Source organism: Bos mutus, chromosome X (assembly GCF_027580195.1).
Source record: "Bos mutus isolate GX-2022 chromosome X, NWIPB_WYAK_1.1, whole genome shotgun sequence".
Classification (NCBI taxonomy): domain Eukaryota; kingdom Metazoa; phylum Chordata; class Mammalia; order Artiodactyla; family Bovidae; genus Bos; species Bos mutus.
Window position 1 is genome coordinate 117,823,173 of NC_091646.1, and position 19,832 is coordinate 117,843,004.

A 19,832-nucleotide genomic window follows, 5' to 3' on the forward strand; every position below is an offset into this window, starting at 1 on the left:
TTTATTGAGATAAAATTGACATATAGCATTGTATAAGTTTAAGGTATGCAATATAATGATTTGACTTACATACAACATGAAATGATTATCACAGTAGGTTTAGTTAACATCAGTCATCTCCTATAGATAAAAAATTAAAGAAATAGAAAAAAAATTTTTCCTTGTGATGAGAACACTTAGGATTTATTCCCTTAACAATTTTTATATGTAACATATAGCAGTGTTAATGATATTTATCATGTTGTTCATTACATCCCTAGTATTTATTTATCTTATAACGGGAAATGTATACCTTTTGACCACCTTCATCAGTTACCCCCTTCTCCAATCTCCTACCTCTAATAATACCAATCTGATCTCTTCTATGAGTTTGTTTCTTTATTTTTGAAGTATAATTGACCTATGACACAATCTTCCTGTTAAACAGTGTACTGATTCGGTATCGCTATACACTTCAAAATGATAACCACAGTAAGTCTAATTATGAGATATCACCCTACCAAGATATTGCCTAGTTATTAACTATATTTCCCACACTGTACACTTCATATCTGTGACTCATTTATTTTGCACCTGAAACTTTGTATCTCTTAATATCCCTCAGCTATTTCTTTACTGCCCTCACACCTCTCCCCTCTGGCAACCACCTGTTTGTTCTCTGTATCTATACTCTGTTTCTGTTCTGTTACATTTGTGCATTTGTTTTTTTAGATTCCACATATAAGTGAAATCAGACAGTAGTTGTCTTTCTGTCTGATTTATTTCACTTAGCATAATACCCTCTAGATCCATCTATGTCTTCACAAGTGGCAGCATTTCATTCTTTTTTAATGACTAATATTCCATTGTGTGTATGTATGTTTGCATATATATACATATTTATAAACACATATATTCATACATACCACATCTTTATCCATTCATCTATTTTTTGTACTCATTTATTTTTTGGCCATGCAGCATGCAGGCTCTTAGCTCCCCAGCCAGGGATGGTACTCGTACCGCCTGCATGGAAGTGCGGAGCCCTAACCACTGGACCACCAGGGAATTCTCTATCCAGTCATCTATTGGTGGACCCTTAGGTTGCTTCTGTGTCTTGGCTATTGTAAATAAAGCTGTAATGAACAAAGGGGTCCATGTATCTTTTCTAATTGGCATTTTTGTTTTCTTTGGATAGATACCCAGAAGTGGAACTGCTGGGCCATATGGTAGTTCAGTTCTTAATTTTTTGAGGAGCTGCCAAACTGTTCTCCATAGTTTACATTCCAATTTACATTCCCACCAATAGTTCAGAAGCTTTTTAGTTTGAAGTCCCTTTGTTTATTTATTTGGCTGTGCTGTGTGGCATGCACAATCTCAGTTCCTCAATCAGGGATTGAACCTGTGCCCCCTGCATTGGGAGCACAGAGTCTTAACCACTGCACCACCAGGGAAGTCCCCCCTTTATTTATTCTTGCCTTTGTTTCCCTTTCCTGAGAAGACACTCCCCACACACAAACTGCTGCTAAGATCAACATGAAAGAGCTTACTGCCTGAGTTTTATACTAGAAGTTTTATGGTTTCAGATCCTATATTTAAGTCTTTAATCCATTTCAAATTTATTTTTCTGTATGACGTGAGAGAGTAGTCTGGTTTGATTCTTTTGCATGTTGCTGTCCCGTTTCCCTGATATCACTTATTGAAGAGGCTGTCTTTCCCCCATTGTATATTCTTGACTCATTTCTTGTAGATTAAACAAATCTAGGGAATCCCCTGGTGGTCCAGTGGTTAAGACTCCATGCTTCCACTGCAGGAGATGAGGGTTTGATCCTTGGTCAGGGAACTAGGATCCCACATGCCTTGCAGCCAAAAATAACCCACCAAAACCCAAGAGCCCAAATCTACATTAAAGTGTGTGTTTGAGAAGGGAATTCTTGATCTCACCATCCTGTACCTCCCACTGTCAAACCCCCACTTCCAGTGTCTTCCCCATCCTAGGGAATGGCAGTGCCCATCTTTCCAGTTCTTCTGGCCAGTAACTGTGGCGTTATCCTGAATCCTCTCATTCTTTCACACACTACATCCAATCAAGTCCAAATTTTATTTATTCAGAATCTATACAGAATCTTACCCTTTCACTGCCATCCCTCACTTTGGCCCCAGCCTTCATCTGCTCCTGCCTGGTCACAATACCAGATGTGTTAGGGGTTTCCTTGCTTCCACCTTTGACTTCTTGCTGTTTGTGCTCAATATAGCAGCCAGGTAGTCCTGTGAAAACTAAGTCAGCTGTTTAAAACTTGGTACTGATTCCCAGCTCCTCAGAGTGAAAGCCAGTCTTTATAGCATCCTGGTTGCTTTCCATCCCCTTCCTTATGCCTAACCTCTCTAGCTGTATTTCCTGCTGTTTTTCTCTTTTACTCATTTCCTCCAGGCACACTGGCCTTATTATTGCTGGCAGAAGCCAGCCATGCTCCTGCCTCAGGGCCTTTGCACTTGCTATGTGCTCTGCCTGGAGTGTTCTTTTACCACATGCCTCAATTGATCTTTGTATATTTACACGTGTATCAACTTTCTTAACTATCCTCTTTGTAGTTATACCCCCTAGCTCCCTTTTCCCCTTCGTTGTCTTTTTTTTTTTTTCTGTAGAACTTATCTCCTTTTAACATACTACACATTTTATGATCTTTTTTTGTTGTTTATTGTCTTTAAGCATCACAAGGGCAGGATTTTTTTGTCTGTTTTGTTCCCCCTGCGTATCCTCAGAACTTAAAACAGTGCCTGGCATACAGCAAGCATTCAAAGTAGTGTTTGTTGGAAAAATTAATGATGGGTGAGTACTGTGAAGACAATATGAATGGTTTTTAAAAGCACAGATGAATTTTTTAAATTTTAAATTTTATTGGACTTTGGTTGATCTACAATGTTGTGTTAGTTTCAGGTATACAGCAAAGCAATTCATTTATACATATGTTCATTCTTTTTTTTTTTAGATTCCTTTCTCATATTGGTTATCACAAAATATTGAGTAGGGTTCCCTGTGCTATACAGTAGGTCCTTGTTGGTTATCAAATGGGTTTTAAATGTTCTACATACCTGGGAATAATGTTATATAACAGTGAGTTTATAGATAATAGTTGTTATTCTTTGAAGTACTCATTTCCTGTTAGATAGCTTCCACCCTACATATTCAGGACTGTGATCCTTGATTAAGTTTCCTGCATCTCTGAATTCACAGGGGAGGAAATATTTCTTTAAATTTATTTTTAAATTATATGCATTACATCAGTGTGTTCTCATGGTAAAAATAAAATAACAGATATATATATGGAGTAAACAATGAAAACATTTTTTCGTCTATTCTCCTAATGCTAATTTCTTCCCCAGAGATAACCCCAGTTAACAATTCGTTGTGAATTTTTCTAGGCCAGTGCTGTCCAATAGAACTTTCTGTGATGATTGGAATGTTCTGTATCTGTGATAATGCAGTAGCCACTAGCCACATGTGGTTATTGAGCAACTGAAATATGGCTAGTGGAACTGAGAAACTGAGTTATTTTATATAAATTTAATTAATCATAACTTTGCTAGCATGTGAAATGAATGCACTTGTGTGGTACTTTGAACATTCTTTGGCATTGCTCTTCTTTGAGATTGGAATGAAAACTGACCTTTTCCAGTCCTGCGGGCACTGATGAGTTTTCCAAATTTGCTGGCATATGGAGTACAGCACTTTAACAGCATCATCTTTTAGGATTTGAAATAGCTCAGCTGAAATTCCATTACCTCCACTAGCTTTGTTCCTAGTGATGCTTCCTAAGGCCCACTTGACTTCACACTCTAGGATATCTGGCTCCAGGTGAGTGATTACACCATCATGATTATCCAGGTTGCTAAGATCTTTTTTGTATAGTTCTTCTGTGTATTCTTCCACCTCTTCTTAATATCTTCTGCTTCTGTTAGGTCCATACCGTTTCTGTCCTTTATTGTGCCCATCTTTGCATGAAATGTTCCCTTGTATCTCTAATTTTCTTGAGATCTCTAGTCTTTCCCATTATATTGTTTTCCTCTATTTCTTTGCACTGATCACTTAACAAGGCTTTCTTAGCTCTTCTTGATATTCTTTGGAACTCTGCATTCAAATGGGTATATCTTTCCTTTGCTCCTTTGCCTTTTGCTTCTCTTCTTTTCTCAGCTATTTGTAAGGCCTCCTCAGACAACCATTTTGCCTTTTTGCATTTCTTTTTCTTGGGGATGGTTTTTATCACAGCCTCCTGTACAGTGTTACAAACCTCCGTCCATAGATCTTCAGGCACTCTGTCTATCAAATCTAATCTCTTGAATCTGTTTGTCACTTGTACTGTATAATCATAAGGGATTTGATTTAGATCATACTTGAATGGTCTAGTGGTTTCCCCTACTTTCTTCAATTTAAGTCTGAATTTTGCAGTAAGGAGTTCATGATCTGAGCCATAGTCAGCTCCCAGTCTTGTTTATGCTGACTGTATAGAGCTTCTCCATCTTTGGCTACAGAGAATATAATCAATCTGATGTCAGTATTGATGTCAATATCCAGTGATGTCCATGTGTAGAGTTGTCTCTTGTGTCTTTGGAAGAAGGTGTTTGTTATGACCAATGCATTCTCTTGAAAAAACTCTGTTAGCCTTTGTCCTGCTTCATTTTGTACTCCAAGGCCAAATTTGCTTGTTACTCCAGATGTTTCTTGACTTCCTACTTTTGCATTCCAGTCCCCTATGATGAAAAAGACATCTTATTTTTATGTTAGTTCTAGAAGGTCTTGTAGGTCTTCATAGAACTGTTCAACTTCAGCTTCTTCAGCATTACCAATTAGGGCATAGAGTTGGATTACTGTGATATTGAATGGTTTGCCTTGGAAACAAACAGATCATTCTGTCATTTTTGAGATTGCACCCAAGTACTGGATTTCGGACTCTCTTGTTGACAATGAGGGCTACTCCATTTCTTCTAAGGGATTCTTGTCCACAATAGTAGATATAATGGCCATCTGAATTAAATTCGCCCATTCCTGTCCATTTTGTGCATGCTAAGTCACTTCAGTCATGTCTGACTCTGTGCGACCCCTTGGACCATAGCCCACCAGGCTCCTCTGTCCATGGGATTCTCTAGGCAAGAATACTGTAGTGTGTTGCCATTCCCTTCTCCAGGGGATCTTCCCAACCCAGATATTGAACCCGCATCTTTTATGTCTCCTGCATTGGCAGGTGGGTTCTTTACCACTAGCGCTACCTGGGAAGCCCCCTTTCCATTTTAGTTCACTGATTCCTAAAATGTCGATGTTCACTCTTGCTGTCTCCTGTTTGACCACATGCACTTTACCTTGATTCATGGACCTAACATTCCAGGTTCCTATGTAATATTGCTCTTGACAGCATCAGATTTTACTTTCACCACCAGCCACATCCACAACTGGGCATTGTTTCCAAGAACTTCCAGATTTGCAAGCTGGATTTGGAAAAGGCAGTGGAACCAGAGATCAAATTGCCAGCATCCGTTGGATCATAGAAAAAGCTAGAGAAAAACATCTGCTTCATTGAAGAAGGCTTGGTGCCTAAGAATTGATGCTTTTGAACTGTGGTGTTGGAGAAGACTCCTAAGAATCCCTTGGCCTGCAGGGAGATCAAGCTAGTCAATCTTAAAGGAAATCAATCCTGAATATTCATTGGAGGGACTGATGCTGAAGCTGAAGCTCCAATACTTTGGCCACTTGATACAAAGGCCCAGCTCATTGGGAAAGACCCTGATTCTGGGAAAGACTGAAGGCAGGAGGAGAAGGGGGTGACAGAGGATGAGATGGTTGGATGGTGTCATGGACTCAATGGACATTAGTTTGAGCAAGCTCTGGGAGATGCTTTAGGACAGGGAAGCCTGGTGTGGTGCAGTCTATGGGGTCACAAAGAGTCGGACATGACTGAGTGACTGACAATGACAAATCATAAGTTGAATTTAAATTGTCACATATGGCTAATGGCTATGTGGTATTGGACAGCACAGTTCTCACCTATTTCTATATAATTCCCTAGTTCTATCTAACCATAAATGATATCATACTATATAACATGCATACATATTGTTTTGTGACTTGCCTTTTGCATTCAGCAAAATGTCTTAGAAATTGTTCCCTGTCTGTGCAGGTGTATCTATCTTGCTGTTTTTAATGGTGCCTGTTAGTTTAGAGTATGTGTGAGCCATACTTAGTCAAGTGAGAAGTGGGTATTTCTTGGTACTGAGCTGTGTACTGGGCCTCCTTTTCCTGTGTGCCACTGCTCTTTGTTGAGTCTTTGTACCAGCTGCCTGATCTGAGATGCTTTGTCATCAATAACACCATCCAAGAGTCCAGTGATTCACATGTGTTAGGCCTCTAGTCACCTCTGAGATCTACTTTGTCTTTAGTCTCTGTTTTCAGAAGATTCAAATACTCTGATCCCAAATAAAATCAGGCCTTAAAAAATACATTCAGTGACAAGTAGATACAAACCCAACAGCAGGGGACTGAGGGATGAACTTTGGGTCATCTTTTTGTGTTTCTGACTTTGCGGTTCCAAAGTCGGTCAGTCCTAAAGCCAAAGACCTCCATAGGAGAAGGAGAATCTTTCTTTCTCTTCTCTCTTGCATATCCTGACTAAAATGTTCTGTCATTGTACAAGTCTTTCCAACTGGAAGACATTCTTTAGACAATTATGACTTTATTAACTATGGGTAATTCACTTTTCAATTGATTTCTGTGCTTCTTAACATGCCTCATCAACATTTGCTGGCTAAATTTATTGAGCCTGGCATCATACAGTTATATACACCATATCAGTCAAGGCCTTGGTGAGACATAGACGGCTTACTCTAAAGGGGGAATTTGAAGACAGCTTAACAAAGGGACTCGGAGAAGGCAATGGCACCCCACTCCAGGACTCTTGCCTGGGAAATCCCATGGACGGAGGAGCCTGGTGGGCTGCCATCTATGGGGTCGCACAGAGTCGGACACGACTGACGTGACTTAGCAGCAGCAGCAGTAACAAAGGGACTATTTTTAAAGGCATGTGCAGAGTTTAAGGAAACCTCAAAGTATAGTATGGGTTTAGTACCTGAAGCCTAGAAACACTGGGAGGCCTAGACACATTAGGAAAGGGGTATGGGGAGAATGCGGTTACCAGAACCTCATGGAGCTGTGGCTCTCAGGCAGAGAGCAGGACTAGCATACTGGTTCCTCTCAGGGAGGATACCAGCGAGATGAATACCCTCTTGTTCTACCCTCCAGCATTTTGCATGCTTCCATGGGCCCAACCCAACTGGAAGCAGGAAGGCAAGAGAACCCAGTGGTGGAGTCCATACAGAAAGCCATACGCTGAGGAGTAAAGAAGGTGGGAGAGTATGTATTCTGGAAATGCAGAAGGAAGATGTTAATCACACATACATCATTTCATTTACTCCTCACAACAACTTCATGAGATAGATCTTTTTTTTTTTTTTTTTTCAAAACGACTTCTCCTTTTTATTATTATTTTTTCTTTTATTTTTGGCTGTGCTGGGTCTTTGTTGCGCATGTGGGCTTTCTCTAGTTGCAGTGTGTGAGCTTAGTTGCCCCACAGCATGTGGGGTCTTTGTTCCCCACCAGGGATCAAACCCATGTCCCCTTCACTGGAGGGTGGATTCTAACCACTGGGGAATTCCTAGGGAATTCCCAAGAAAGTCCTGAGATAGATCATTTTATTATCCTTCTTTTCTAGATGTTCTGGATGAGGATACTGAAGGTTAGAGAGGTTAAGCACCAGCAATTTTCTAAAACTCAAATTTAGAAAATCAAGTGGCCACTGATTTATGGAACTAGGATTGGGACTCAGGCCTGACTGAGTAGCCCCACTGTAGTTAAAAGTAGCTTAGCTTAAACAAGCAGCTTTGCAGTTGGCCTGTCACCCTCAGCGGTACCATGCTAAATTTTGATTGGTTGATTAACTTGCTGTGTGATTGAGCCTGGTGTCAGTCAGAGATGCCTAGTGCATAAACAGAGGTTCTACTGACCATTTTTGCACTCAAGTAATGTTTGTATTGTATATTTTATATAGTGCCGAATAGCTTTTGTTTTAAGTAAATAGTTGATAATGTCCAGTTGAACATATTCTGCAAATGAAATGCCCAGGATCTAGTCTTCCCCCTTAAGAAGACTGATGGGAACATGCTTTCATGTGGCACTGCCATGTAGTTTGCATAACCAGAGCTTCGTATAGGCAATATGTCCGCATGCAATGACTGGGTGTTCTGAAATCTTAAATTAGGTACAAGTTTTATTGCAGTCTAGCTCCAACTCTGTGGTCTGGCAAGGCCTTTGCATATGAGAGGTTCAGGGCGCTGGGCCAGGGCTTCTTAACCCTTTAAAAATCCTCACTCTCCTCTAGTAAACATAAAAATTTCATGGGCCTCTCTAGCCCCGAATTTGGTATATGGCTTCCTAAGGGGGCATAGTCTGTCCTCTGATGATCTCTATCAGTCAAGAGGCTTAATTTCAATGACTTGTATGTTGAAGAGGGTAGAATCTTCCCTCACATATAAAATTGCTAAAAATTTAATATGCCTGTACAAACTAATACCTCTTTCCATTCTAAAAAGGCCACCCTTCGCCTTTGAGGATTGCTGCCCCACAGCCAATTTTGTTTTTCCCTTTCTTATTTCCTCCGCCACCCCCTTATCTATCCTATAAACATCTGGCATCATATGAAACACACAGCATGTGCTAGTTAGTAAACACTCGACAATGTAATCTGGTGATTTGGAGTCTTAAGCTGAGGCTTGTTTATATGTAAGTAATCTGGCCTATTTCACTAAGTCTGGGTAAAGATGAAGTCCCACGCTTTTTCAATTGTTTGCTCCCCCCTCACTTTTCTAATTAGCGAGAAGTCCAGTATCTTGTTTTTGAGACCCCTTTGTCCTGATTCTCTTAGAATCCTAGTGTATCCTCAGTTCAAAGGGAGCCCAAAAGGTCACTGAGTCTGAGGGATCTACCCCTGCTGTTGCTTCTTGCTGCCACTTGGTGTCACTGTTGAAGACAGGTCCTTTACAGTTCAGTGGAGGCAGTACCTGCCTCACAGGGTACAAATTAAATGAACTAATACATCTGATAGCATGTAGATGGATACATGGCACTAGGTAGGCACTTGAAGGTTTGTATGTTATGTTATTGGGCCTCAGTTTTATGTCTCATGTAGGGCCTAGACCAGAGAATCCCTGGAACCATCCTAGCTCTGGCAAGCAGTGAGGAATAGATGGGGGCCTGGGTGCCCTGCAGGCAGATGTAGAGCTTGGAGGCCAGGATGGACCAGTCAGGGTCCCTCTCGAGCCTTTGGCTGTCTTAATCCTGTTGTCCTGAGGTTGGTCTGCCATTTGTAGGTGGAGGGGACAACCCGATAGCATAGAATTCCTTCTCTAATTGTATTTGCTTATTTTTGGATGTGCTGGGTCTTTGTTGCTGTGTATATTTTTTTCCACTAGTTGCAGCAAGTGAGGACTACTCTCTAGTTGTGATTCATGGGCTTCTCATTGCAGTGGCTTCTCTTGTTGTGGAGCATGGGCTCTAGGGTGCGTGGACTTCAGTAGTTGTGGCTCCCAGGCTCTAGAGCACAGTCAGTAGTTGTGGCTCCCAGGCTCTAGAGCACAGGTTCAGTAGTTGTGGCTCACAGGCTCTAGAGGACAGGCTCAGTAGTTGGGGCTCACAGGCTCTAGAGCGCAGATTCAGTAGTTGTGGCTCATAGGCTCTAGAGCACAGGCTCAGTAAGTGGAGCTCCCAGGCTCTAGAGCACAGGTTCAGTAGTTGGGGCTCACAGGCTCAGTAGTTGGGGCTCACAGGCTCTAGAGCACAGGCTCAGTAGGTGGGGCTCCCAGGCTCTAGAGCACAGGTTCAGTAGTTGTGGCTCACAGGCTCTAGAGCACAGGCTCAGTAAGTGGAGCTCCCAGGCTCTAGAGTGCAGGTTCAGTAGTTGGGGCTCACAGGCTCTAGAGCACAGGCTCAGTAGGTGGGGCTCACAGGCTCTAGAGCACAGGCTCAGTAGTTGGGGCTCCCAGGCTCTAGAGCACTGGCTCAGTAGTTGTGGCTCACAGGCTCTAGAGCACAGGCTCAGTAGTTGGGGCTCACAGGCTCTAGAGCACAACAAGCTCAGTAGTTGGGGCTCCCAGGCTCTAGAGTGCAGATTCAGTAGTTGTGGCTCATAGGCTCTAGAGCACAGGCTCAGTAAGTGGAGCTCCCAGGCTCTAGAGCGCAGGTTCAGTAGTTGGGGCTCCCAGGCTCTAGAGCACTGGCTCAGTAGTTGTGGCTCACAGGCTCTAGAGCACAGGCTCAGTAGTTGAGGCTCACAGGCTCTAGAGCACAGGCTCAGTAGTTGGGGCTCACAGGCTCTAGAGTGCAGATTCAGTAGTTGTGGCTCATAGGCTCTAGAGCACAGGCTCAGTAAGTGGAGCTCCCAGGCTCTAGAGCGCAGGTTCAGTAGTTGGGGCTCACAGGCTCAGTAGTTGGGGCTCCCAGGCTCTAGAGCGCAGGCTCAGTAGTTGGGGCTCCCAGGCTCTAGAGCGCAGGCTCAGTAGGTGGGGCTCCCAGGCTCTAGAGCACAGCCTCAGTAGTTGGGGCTCCCAGGTTCTAGAGCACTGGCTCAGTAGTTGTGGCTCACAGGCTCTAGAGCACTGGCTCAGTAGTTGTGGCTCACAGGCTCTAGAGCACTGGCTCAGTAGTTGGGGCTCCCAGGCTCTAGAGCACTGGCTCAGTAGTTGTGGCTCCCAGGCTCTAGAGCACAGGCTCGGTAGTTGGGGCTCCCAGGCTCTAGAGCATAGGTTCGGTAGTTGGGGCTCACAGGCTCTAGAGCGCAAGCTCAGTAGGTGGGGCTCACAGGCTCTAGAGCGCAGGCTCGGTAGTTGGGGCTCCCAGGCTCTAGAGCGCAGGCTCTGTAGGTGGAGCTCCCAGGCTCTAGAGTGCAGGCTCGGTAGGTGGGGCTCCCAGGCTCTAGAGCGCAGGCTCGGTAGGTGGGGCTCCCAGGCTCTAGAGCGCAGGGTCGGTAGGTGGGGCTCCCAGGCTCTAGAGCGCAGGGTCGGTAGGTGGGGCTCCCAGGCTCTAGAGCGCAGGCTCAGTAGTGTGGTGCACCAGCTTTGTTGCTCCTGGCATGTGGGATCTTCCTGGATCAGGGATCGAACCTGTATCTCCTGCATTGGCAGGTGGATTCTTTACCACTGAGTCACCAGGGAAGCCCTAGAATTCCTTCTAAATCAAATGATTTGCTCTGACTCAGAGGAGGAGGTTCTGGGATGTTCAGGCTGCAAAAAAACTGCCTCAGATCACAGGGCTGATTGATGATAGCTGGTCCTTAACCAAAGCCTTCCTGAAAGTAGAGCTTGAATTTCAACCTAGGAAGTATCCTAGAGCACAAGCCTGTCTGTCATTCATTTATTTTTACACTCTCCCCATTCTAAGCACAGTGCCTTGTACATAACAAGAAATACCCCTTCTCCATGTCAACTACTGTTAATGGACTACTCACATGCTCACAAGTACATTTAAGAGCATCCTCTGCCTTCCATCTCTTTGCTTCATCTGTTTTCCTACTTCTAGGTCACAATGATTAAGAACAAAATGCACAGTGCACATAAACCTGTTTTCACCTTTGAGTAACTACTGTTGCTTTACAAGTCTAATTACCAGGTTTCACACCCTCTAAAATATATTGATACCTTTCTTGGAAAACAGCAACACCTTATATCTTTAATAAAGTTTGTGACTAGCACATAAAAGATCTCCAATTAGTAATTTATTTTAGATCATGTAAAAAAGATTCACTGGCCACATACATTGAAGGTCAATGAATCATTAATGTAAGTTAACCCCATTTGCCAATTCATTTGTCTATTTGGGTTGTGTCCTAAAAATTCATTCATGAGTCAGTTTGCTGGTTTCAATGGGGAACTACACAATAGATATAATTAATCATAATATATAGTACTACATACTATGATATATAACAGTGAACACTAACAGAAGCTAGAAGCACTAAAAATGGCTCCAAGTCCTTGAGTACCAGGTCCTTCACATACCTGATCCCCATTTTTCACAACACCCCTATAAGATAGGTACCCATTTTACAGATAAAAGTTTCAACTAAGTTGAGGAGCTTCCTTTTAAGAACACACAAAGTCAGATACATTTCTTTTTTGAAAAATATTTATTTGGCTGCACTGGATCTTAGTTGCATCACACAGGATCTTAGTTCCCTGACCAGGCACCCTGCATTGGAAGCATGCAGCATGGAGTCTTAACCACCAGTGAAAGTGTTAGTCAACTCAGTTGTGTCAGACTCTTCCCAACCCCATGGACTGTAGCCCATCAGGCTCCTCTGTCCATGGGATTTCTCAGGCAAGAATTCTCAAGTGGGTTGCCATGCCCTCCTCCAGGGGATCTTCCCCACCCAGGGATCAAACCCAGGTCTACCCACATTGCAGGCATGTTCCCAAAGTCAGATACATTTCTTGCCCCAAAGGCAGCTCCTGCTAAAGAGGCCATGACAGGCTACCCATGACCTCCCTCACTAGTCCTCCTCCCTTCACTAACTCCAGCCGCTGGGCCCCAGGTGGCACCTGACTGAGTGCCAGCCAATCCTGGTTGTGGCCTGGTTTGAACAGATGAACTTGGTCACGTTGATCTTCCATTAGGATTTTGAACTGGGAAGCATGGAAAGAAGCAGAAAGTGGGTAGGCAGAGGCAGGAGCTGGGACTGAAAGGCTCAACCCAAAGCCGTTGAAACAAGGTTGGACAGGGAGGCTGAGGAAGCTGCAATGGGCCATATTCAAGCTGAAGTTTCTGAGGGAGGAGAAGGCAGAGACTTGAATGTAGTGGAAGGAAACAGAGTAATCTGAGCGGGACAGAAAGATGGACATGCAGAGAGCAGCCAGGTCAATGTAGAGCACTCTGGGGCCAGGTGCTGCCCCTTTCTCCTTTTCCCCCACAGTTTGTGTGCCAGGATAGCTGTAAAGTAAGCCTTCATCTCTTGACTTAGCTGTAGCATCTGTTCCTTTGAACCAGGAGAGTCAAATTAGAACACAGAGCCTTTAAGTGCTAGAAATGGGATTTGAACCCCCATTTTGTGGCTACAGAGCCTCTGCTCTCATCCCTGCACCTGCGCCCCTTTATTCCTTCAAAATACTGCCCTGACCCATCATGACCTACAAGGTCACCTTAATGTATCTCAAAGGGAAGTGGTAAGAGACTCAAATTTCCTGATTCCGTGTCTCAAGTCTTGATTTGCTTTCAGAGCCCTGAATGGGAGGGTGGGGGTTAAGAAAGCCTCAGTCAACTGAGAGGTCTCCAGACAACTTTAGGGCAGGACTCCGGCTCCCAGGGCGAAAGGTACAATGGGGAGACAGTAGGGGCAGGTCAGTGGAGCATGGGGGTCCCTGCAGAGTGGGGACTGGTCTTACCTTTGCTTCTACCTCCAGTTCTCAGATGTCACCTGGCATGTATATAAGTGAATGAGTGAATGAATGGCAGTCTCAGAGCCACCTTCACATGTATGGATCATTCTTTAGTCTTCCCAAGTTAAGGAACACCTGTGTCTATCTCTAAGAAATAGTTCATGCAGCAATATGAGTAATATTCACAGTGACTCGTCACCTTCAGCTTTAAAAATACTGAAGATGAGGTAGCGAAGACCATGGTAAGGACATAGTTCAAAGACGACAGATGGATTCTGGATTGCACTTGCCCCTTGTTTACAGAAATACGGCTCACTTTGTCTTCCTCTGTCTAGAGAGAGTGAGGTTTTCATTTTAAGAGGCTGACTCAAAAATGCAGAGCCACTTCCTGGGCAGGCTTCCAAGTGACTACATCTCTCTGACAGCGCTCCCCAGAGCCCCAGCCCGAGCTGCCTGGGGCGGGGCCTCCAGCCGTTGGTGGCTGTTGGAACCACCAGAGAGGAGCAGTTATCTGCAGCCCGCCAGAAATGCTGGGCTTTTAGGCCCTCCCCGGGCACAGATAACTGCTTGGGCCTTTGCGCTAAAGAGACGTCAGAGTTTGTGATTGGCCAGGCCGCTGTGTGTGAAATACAGATGTCTGCCACACTCCTGACCATGGCATTCCTTCCAGCCGAGTACCCCCGGGTGTGGGTAAGTCTGAATGTTTGAAGTCTGCCCTGGTTGTTTGTGAAATGCTCCAAGCTGAGCATCGTGCCTTTCCAGGGGGCATGACTTGGCATGTTCCTTAATCCTGCTAAGCCTCAGTTTCCTTTTCTGCGATGCAGAGATGATATCGTCCTGTGCTGTAGAAGGACAGAATGCCTATAGGAGAGCAGTGTCTACCATCATAGGGTATTGCAGGGCCTGGGGGAAATACCATGTCCAGAGCACCACGTCTGGTACCTGGCAGATAGTACATGCTGGAGAGCTTATTGCTGAAGCATCAGTCAGGAAAAAAAAAAAAGCCTTCATGAACATTATCCCTGTTTTTCTTTCTAACAGTACGATATTTCTCTGAAAGACTGAGTGGATATCTTCTACTTAATCATCCACATGTAGCCAACAGAAATAAAACTTCAGGGGAAGCCAGTGCCAAAGCCAAGGCTGTCAGACTGAATTTACTCCCTTTCTCTTTTTTCCTTCTAGACCCTGACTGCACCTGCCCCATTTGCAGATGAAACCAGTTGTCTGTGCCAAGCACCCCATGAGAAACTGACCATTGCGCAAGCCCGCTTAGGGACACCAGGTGAGGCTGTACTACTTATTCTCCAGATGGGCCCTGTCCTGACACCTCAAGTGGCAGAAAGGCCCATCATTATGTGAGCAGCTCTTGCTTCACATTGGAGACATGCATCTCGAGGTGATCGCACAGGGCGGGAGGGTAAACGCTGATGTCGATCAACTGCACCAAGCAAAGTAGCCAAGGAAAAGATGTTGCAGGACACTGGAGTTGGAGCCCCAGCTCTCTTCTTTACTTTCTACCAGCTGGGCGAGTCATGAGAACAGTCTGAATCTGTTTCCTCATGTGCAAACAGGGCCAGGATTCCTAAGCAGGCTTTTTATGACAACTGCTGCTGCTACTGCTGCTAAGTCACTTCAGTCGTGTCCAACTCTGTGCAGCCCCATGGACCACAGCCTACCAGGCTCCTCCATCCATGGGATTTTCCAGGCAAGAGTACTGGAGTGGGGTGCCATTGCCTTCTCCATTTATGACAACTAGATTGCATTAAACATACCATTGCATTTTTTAAAAACTGTGAGGTCATAGAAAAACCTACGCTACTGTAATTATTATCATTCTTAAAAGTCTGTGTTTTAAGTTTCTCCAAGTATGCCCTGGCTCTGCTCTAGGAACTTACCGTTCATTCCTTTAGCCCCTACCGGAGATGGAGAGGGAAGAGATGTAAAAAAAAACTGTAAGGTGCTATCTCTGTTTCCTAAGAGCGTTCACTATAATTAAAGAGATAAGACAACTAGATAGGAAATAAAAACCCACCAGTAGCTTGCATGCACGTTCTTAGGGGTTAAATCCTGCAGCACAAATGATAGCCGACAGTTTTGAGAAGGGCAGATTCATTTGGCTTCAAGCAGTCAGGCAAGACCTAATCCCAGACCTGAGCTGATCTGTCAGAAAAAGTAACGATGGGTTCTTTGTGGGAAGAAAATGGAAGGGTATTGTGGGCAAGTGAGACAGGAATAGTGAAGGTGCAATGATAGGGAGGGAGGGAATGGCGTTTCTGTCGATTGCGATGGAGTGAAAAATAAGACTAGTCCAGCAGGTGAGCCTTGAGCCATTTGGGACGGCATAATTCTATGGTTTCCACTCGCCAGCCCAAAAAACAAACATCCCAAATGTAATAGAATCCATGTGACAAAGGACAGTTTGCTTAAGAGCAGCAGATATTTATTAAGTACTTACTGTACACTAAGTTCTTTATCTTTATTGTCATTTCACTATCACAACCCTATGTGTTTAATACTTTTAGCATTTCACAGGTGAGGAAGTGAAGGCTTTAGAACAGGGGTCCCCAACCTCCAGGATCTAGTGCCTGATGATCTGAGGTGCAGCTGATGTAATAATGATAGAAATAAAGTGCACAATAAATATAATGCACTTGAATCATCCCCAAACCATCCCCACCCCAGTCCATGGAAAAATTGTCTCCCACAAAACCAGTTCCTGGTGCCAAAGAGGTTGGGGACCGCTGCTTTAGAGAATCTGTGAATCTGCAGAAGATCGTTTAGCTAGTAAGTGGCAGTGTTTCTCACATTTGAGTTTGTCTTAGAATAACCCAGAGGGCTTATTAAAACACAGGTGGCTGGGCCTTACCCCCTGATTCAGTCCAACTGGGGTGAGACCCAAGAATGTGCGTCTCTAAGAAGTTCCCAGGTGAGGCTGCTGCTGGGGAACCACGCTTTGAGAACCACTGGTAAGTGCTAAAGCTGGGATTGGATCTCAAACCTGTTTGTGCTCAAGCTTGATCTGTTGACCCTTTACACTCTTAAAGGGGCACACTCTGCTGCCCCTTTAAGAAGAGCTTCGAGGGAGTGAAGTGAGGAGCAGAGCAGGCAGTTAGAGGCTTTGTAGTGACTGCTTTGTTTAAATTTGCTCATTTATTTTCGGGCACACCGGGTCTTTGTGCTGTGGGGACTTTCCCTGGTTATGGTGAGTGGGGCTGCTGTCTAGTCGTGGTGCACAGGCTTAGTTGCCCTGTGGCATGTGGGATCTTAGTTCCTGGACCAGGGATTGAACCCACGTTACCTGTGTTGACAGGTGGATTCTCAACCACTGGATTACCAAGGAAGTTCTTATAATGACTTGTTGTGAAAATTTAGGCAAGAAAAGCCTTGAGGAGATAGTGCAGAGCAGCTAAACCAGTGTGCAAAGAATCACCTGGTAAGTTTGTAAACAGCAGAGGTTTTTGCTCACTCTCCCAGACTCCTAAATCTAGGATGGAGCCCAGGCATCTGCATTTTTAACAAATAGCCCAGGCGATTCTGAAGTTGGTGACCTATAGACCATAGCCTGAGAAATGCTGATGCAGCAATAAATCTAAACGGTGGAATGAAAGTCCAGGTGGTTATGAAGAGAACAGACTTGACTTCAAGTTAAAGGATGTTTTAGGCCTGAGCAGAAAAGGATCCTACTTTTCTAAGGGAAAGGAAAAGGGGATTTGAACTTGCCCTCCATCTGCTAGGTGCTGTGCCCTGTATGTACTCTATTTAGTCTTTGCAAAAACTGGTTAAGGTGGGTATTTTTGTGCCCTCTCTGCTGACAAGGTCAGTGACACTTGGAGAACTGGAAAGTAACTTGTCAAATGTCCTAGCTGACAGGTAGAGCTAGGATTCGATCTCAAGTCCCTTTCACCTCATACCCCTGCTTTGTCCACCACGATGGGCTGCCCTGTGGAACATGTGCCACGGCAGCCCATGGAGCTCAGTGAGAACATGCTCAGACTTTGAACTGGAGGCTAGCAAGTGTGTGAACAAGACAGATGCTACCATCTTCTGTAGTGGGAGGACCATCTCCATGCCCACTGATGTTTTACCAGCACCTAGAGTAGTACTGTATGCTCAGTACTTTGTGAATTCAATACTTTGTGAATGAATGAATGAACGAATGAAAGATTGGGACAAGAAAAGGAGCTCATCAGTTGGAAATAGAATCAGAGTTTGACCTGCTGCTGGGGGTGATTGAGTGAGACTGAGTACCTGTAGGCTAACTGCCAAGTGTGTGTGTGTTGTTGTTGTTTTAATAATTTATGTATCTTATTTTTGGTGGCACTGGGTCTTCGTTGCTACACTCGGGCTTTCTCTGGTTGTGGTGAGTGGGGCTGCTCTTAGTTGCAGTGCACGGGCTTCTCATTGCAGTGGCTTCTCTTGTTGCAGAACATGGGCTCTAGGGCATGTGAACTCAGTAGTTGGGGCTCGCGGGCTCTAGAGCACAGGTTCAGTAGTGGTGGCACACAGGCTTAGTTGCTTCATGGAATGTGGGAACTTCCTGGACCAGGGATCGAACTTGTGTTTCCTGCATTGGCAGGAGGATTCTTACCCACTGTTGCACCAGGGAAGTCCCGCCAAGAGGTTTAAAGCCTAAGACTCAAGCTAGAATAAGATGGTGCATTTTAAAATACCTGTATGGTGGGCTCTGTGGTACACAGGTCATTAAAGGAGGGATGAGGTGGAGCAAAGGTGAACTACTATTCTCAGAAATTCTCCCCTTTTATCTCAGGTGACCATACTGGGAAGTCATCCAGGAGAATTTGTGATATTTGGTGGGCATCTGGCCAAGGGAACTTCTGCTAGGAAATCCTTTATTTAGAGCATCTTTTAAAAATTAAAAAATAATTTTTTTGAGCTGTGTTGGCTCTTCGTTGATGTGCACAGGTTTTTCTCTAGTTGCACAAAGTGGAGGCTACTCTGTAGTTGCAGTGTGTGAGCTTCTCATTGTGGAGGCTTCTCTTGTAGCATAGCACAGACTCTAGGGCATGTGGACTTCAGTAGTTGTGGCCTGTGGACTCAGTAGTTGTGGCTCTCTGGCTCTAGAGCACAGGCTCAATAGTTCTGGTGCGTGGGCTTAGTTGCTCCATGGCCTGTAGGATCTTCCTGGATCAGTGATTGAACCTGTGTCTTCTGCACTGGCAGGTAGATTCTTTACCGCTGGACCACTGGGGAAGCCCTACTTATAACTTTTAATATCAGTGTTAAAATGTGATAAGAAGTTAGTTCTTTAATTACTTACAAGGCACATATTCATCTTAGACCACACTCTGATAATCAGTCACTGAGAGTGGTCCTCAAACTTTAGCTTGCTTAGAACCTCCTGAAGGCCTTGCTAAAACCCTCTGCTGGGCCCCTCTCCCAGATTTTGGTCTGGGTGAGGCTCAAGTATTTGCATCTCTAACAAGTTCCTAGGTAATGGAACCCCACTCCAGTACTTTTGCCTGGAAAATCCCATGGACAGAGGAGCCTGGTAGGCTGCAGTCCATGGGGTCGCTAAGAGTCGGACACGACTGAGTGACTTCACTTTCACTTTTCACTTTCATGCATTGGAGAAGGAAATGGCAACCCACTCCAGTGTTCTTGCCTGGAGAATCCCAGGGACAGGGGAGCCTGGTGGGCTGCCGTCTATGGGGTCGCACAGAGTCGGACACGACTGAAGCGACTTAGCAGCAGGTAATGCCTGTCCTGGGACTATTTTGCTAGAACCACTGCTTAAGAGTAACTGTTGTTCGTGGTTGGAGCAAGTATTGTGGCGGTTATCTAAAGAATAGTTGTTGCATTGGATTGTTACTAGAGAAGCTCACAGAGTTTTTAAAATATCTTGCTATTTGACTATTGTTTAAGAAGACAAGAAAAATGTCATTACCTTTTTGAAGTGTTTGGTAATTTTCAAGACTAGTAAGCACCCTTCTGTGGTGCTGTCTTGAACATCCTGTCAAAAAGAGGAAAGAGGCCTGTATTGGGGGTTTACAGCGTGTTTCAGGATTATAGTTGTAACTAAAGTCTTTCACTAACTCCTTCACTAGCCCATTTTATGACTTCATATGATAGCCTACTTTATATTTCACAGGTTTAGGTCTACCCAAACAGGGGCTGGTATATAAATTCTCAGAGAGGCTGCTCATAGCTTTTAGCTCCTGGACCTCATCTGTGAGGTCAGAGGGTGAGGAACCTTAAGAGAAGGAGCACAGTAGAGCAGTTGGAACTAGCACATTTAAAAAAAATTATTGAAGTATAGTTGATTTACAATGTTGTAGAAGTTTTTTCTGTACAGCAAAGTGGCTCATTATACATACACATATATTCTTTTTTATATTCTTTTCCAGGGTATTTTTGTCACAGGG

General features: G+C 44.3%; 1 protein-coding gene across 3 annotated transcripts in view; it reads left to right on the top strand.

Moving 5' to 3' along the window:
* Positions 1–19,832, top strand: part of PCYT1B (phosphate cytidylyltransferase 1B, choline) — a 147,786-nt gene that overhangs the window by 49,411 nt on the left and 78,543 nt on the right. For 2 of the 3 annotated variants that reach the window (XM_070366008.1, XM_005890191.2), the window contains exon 2: positions 14,632–14,731. In XM_070366008.1, coding sequence (XP_070222109.1) covers positions 14,632–14,731 — 100 coding nt within the window. Of the gene's footprint in view, positions 1–13,977; positions 14,137–14,631; positions 14,732–19,832 lie in introns of those variants that run through there. The other variant, XM_070366009.1, reaches the window with a different exon arrangement.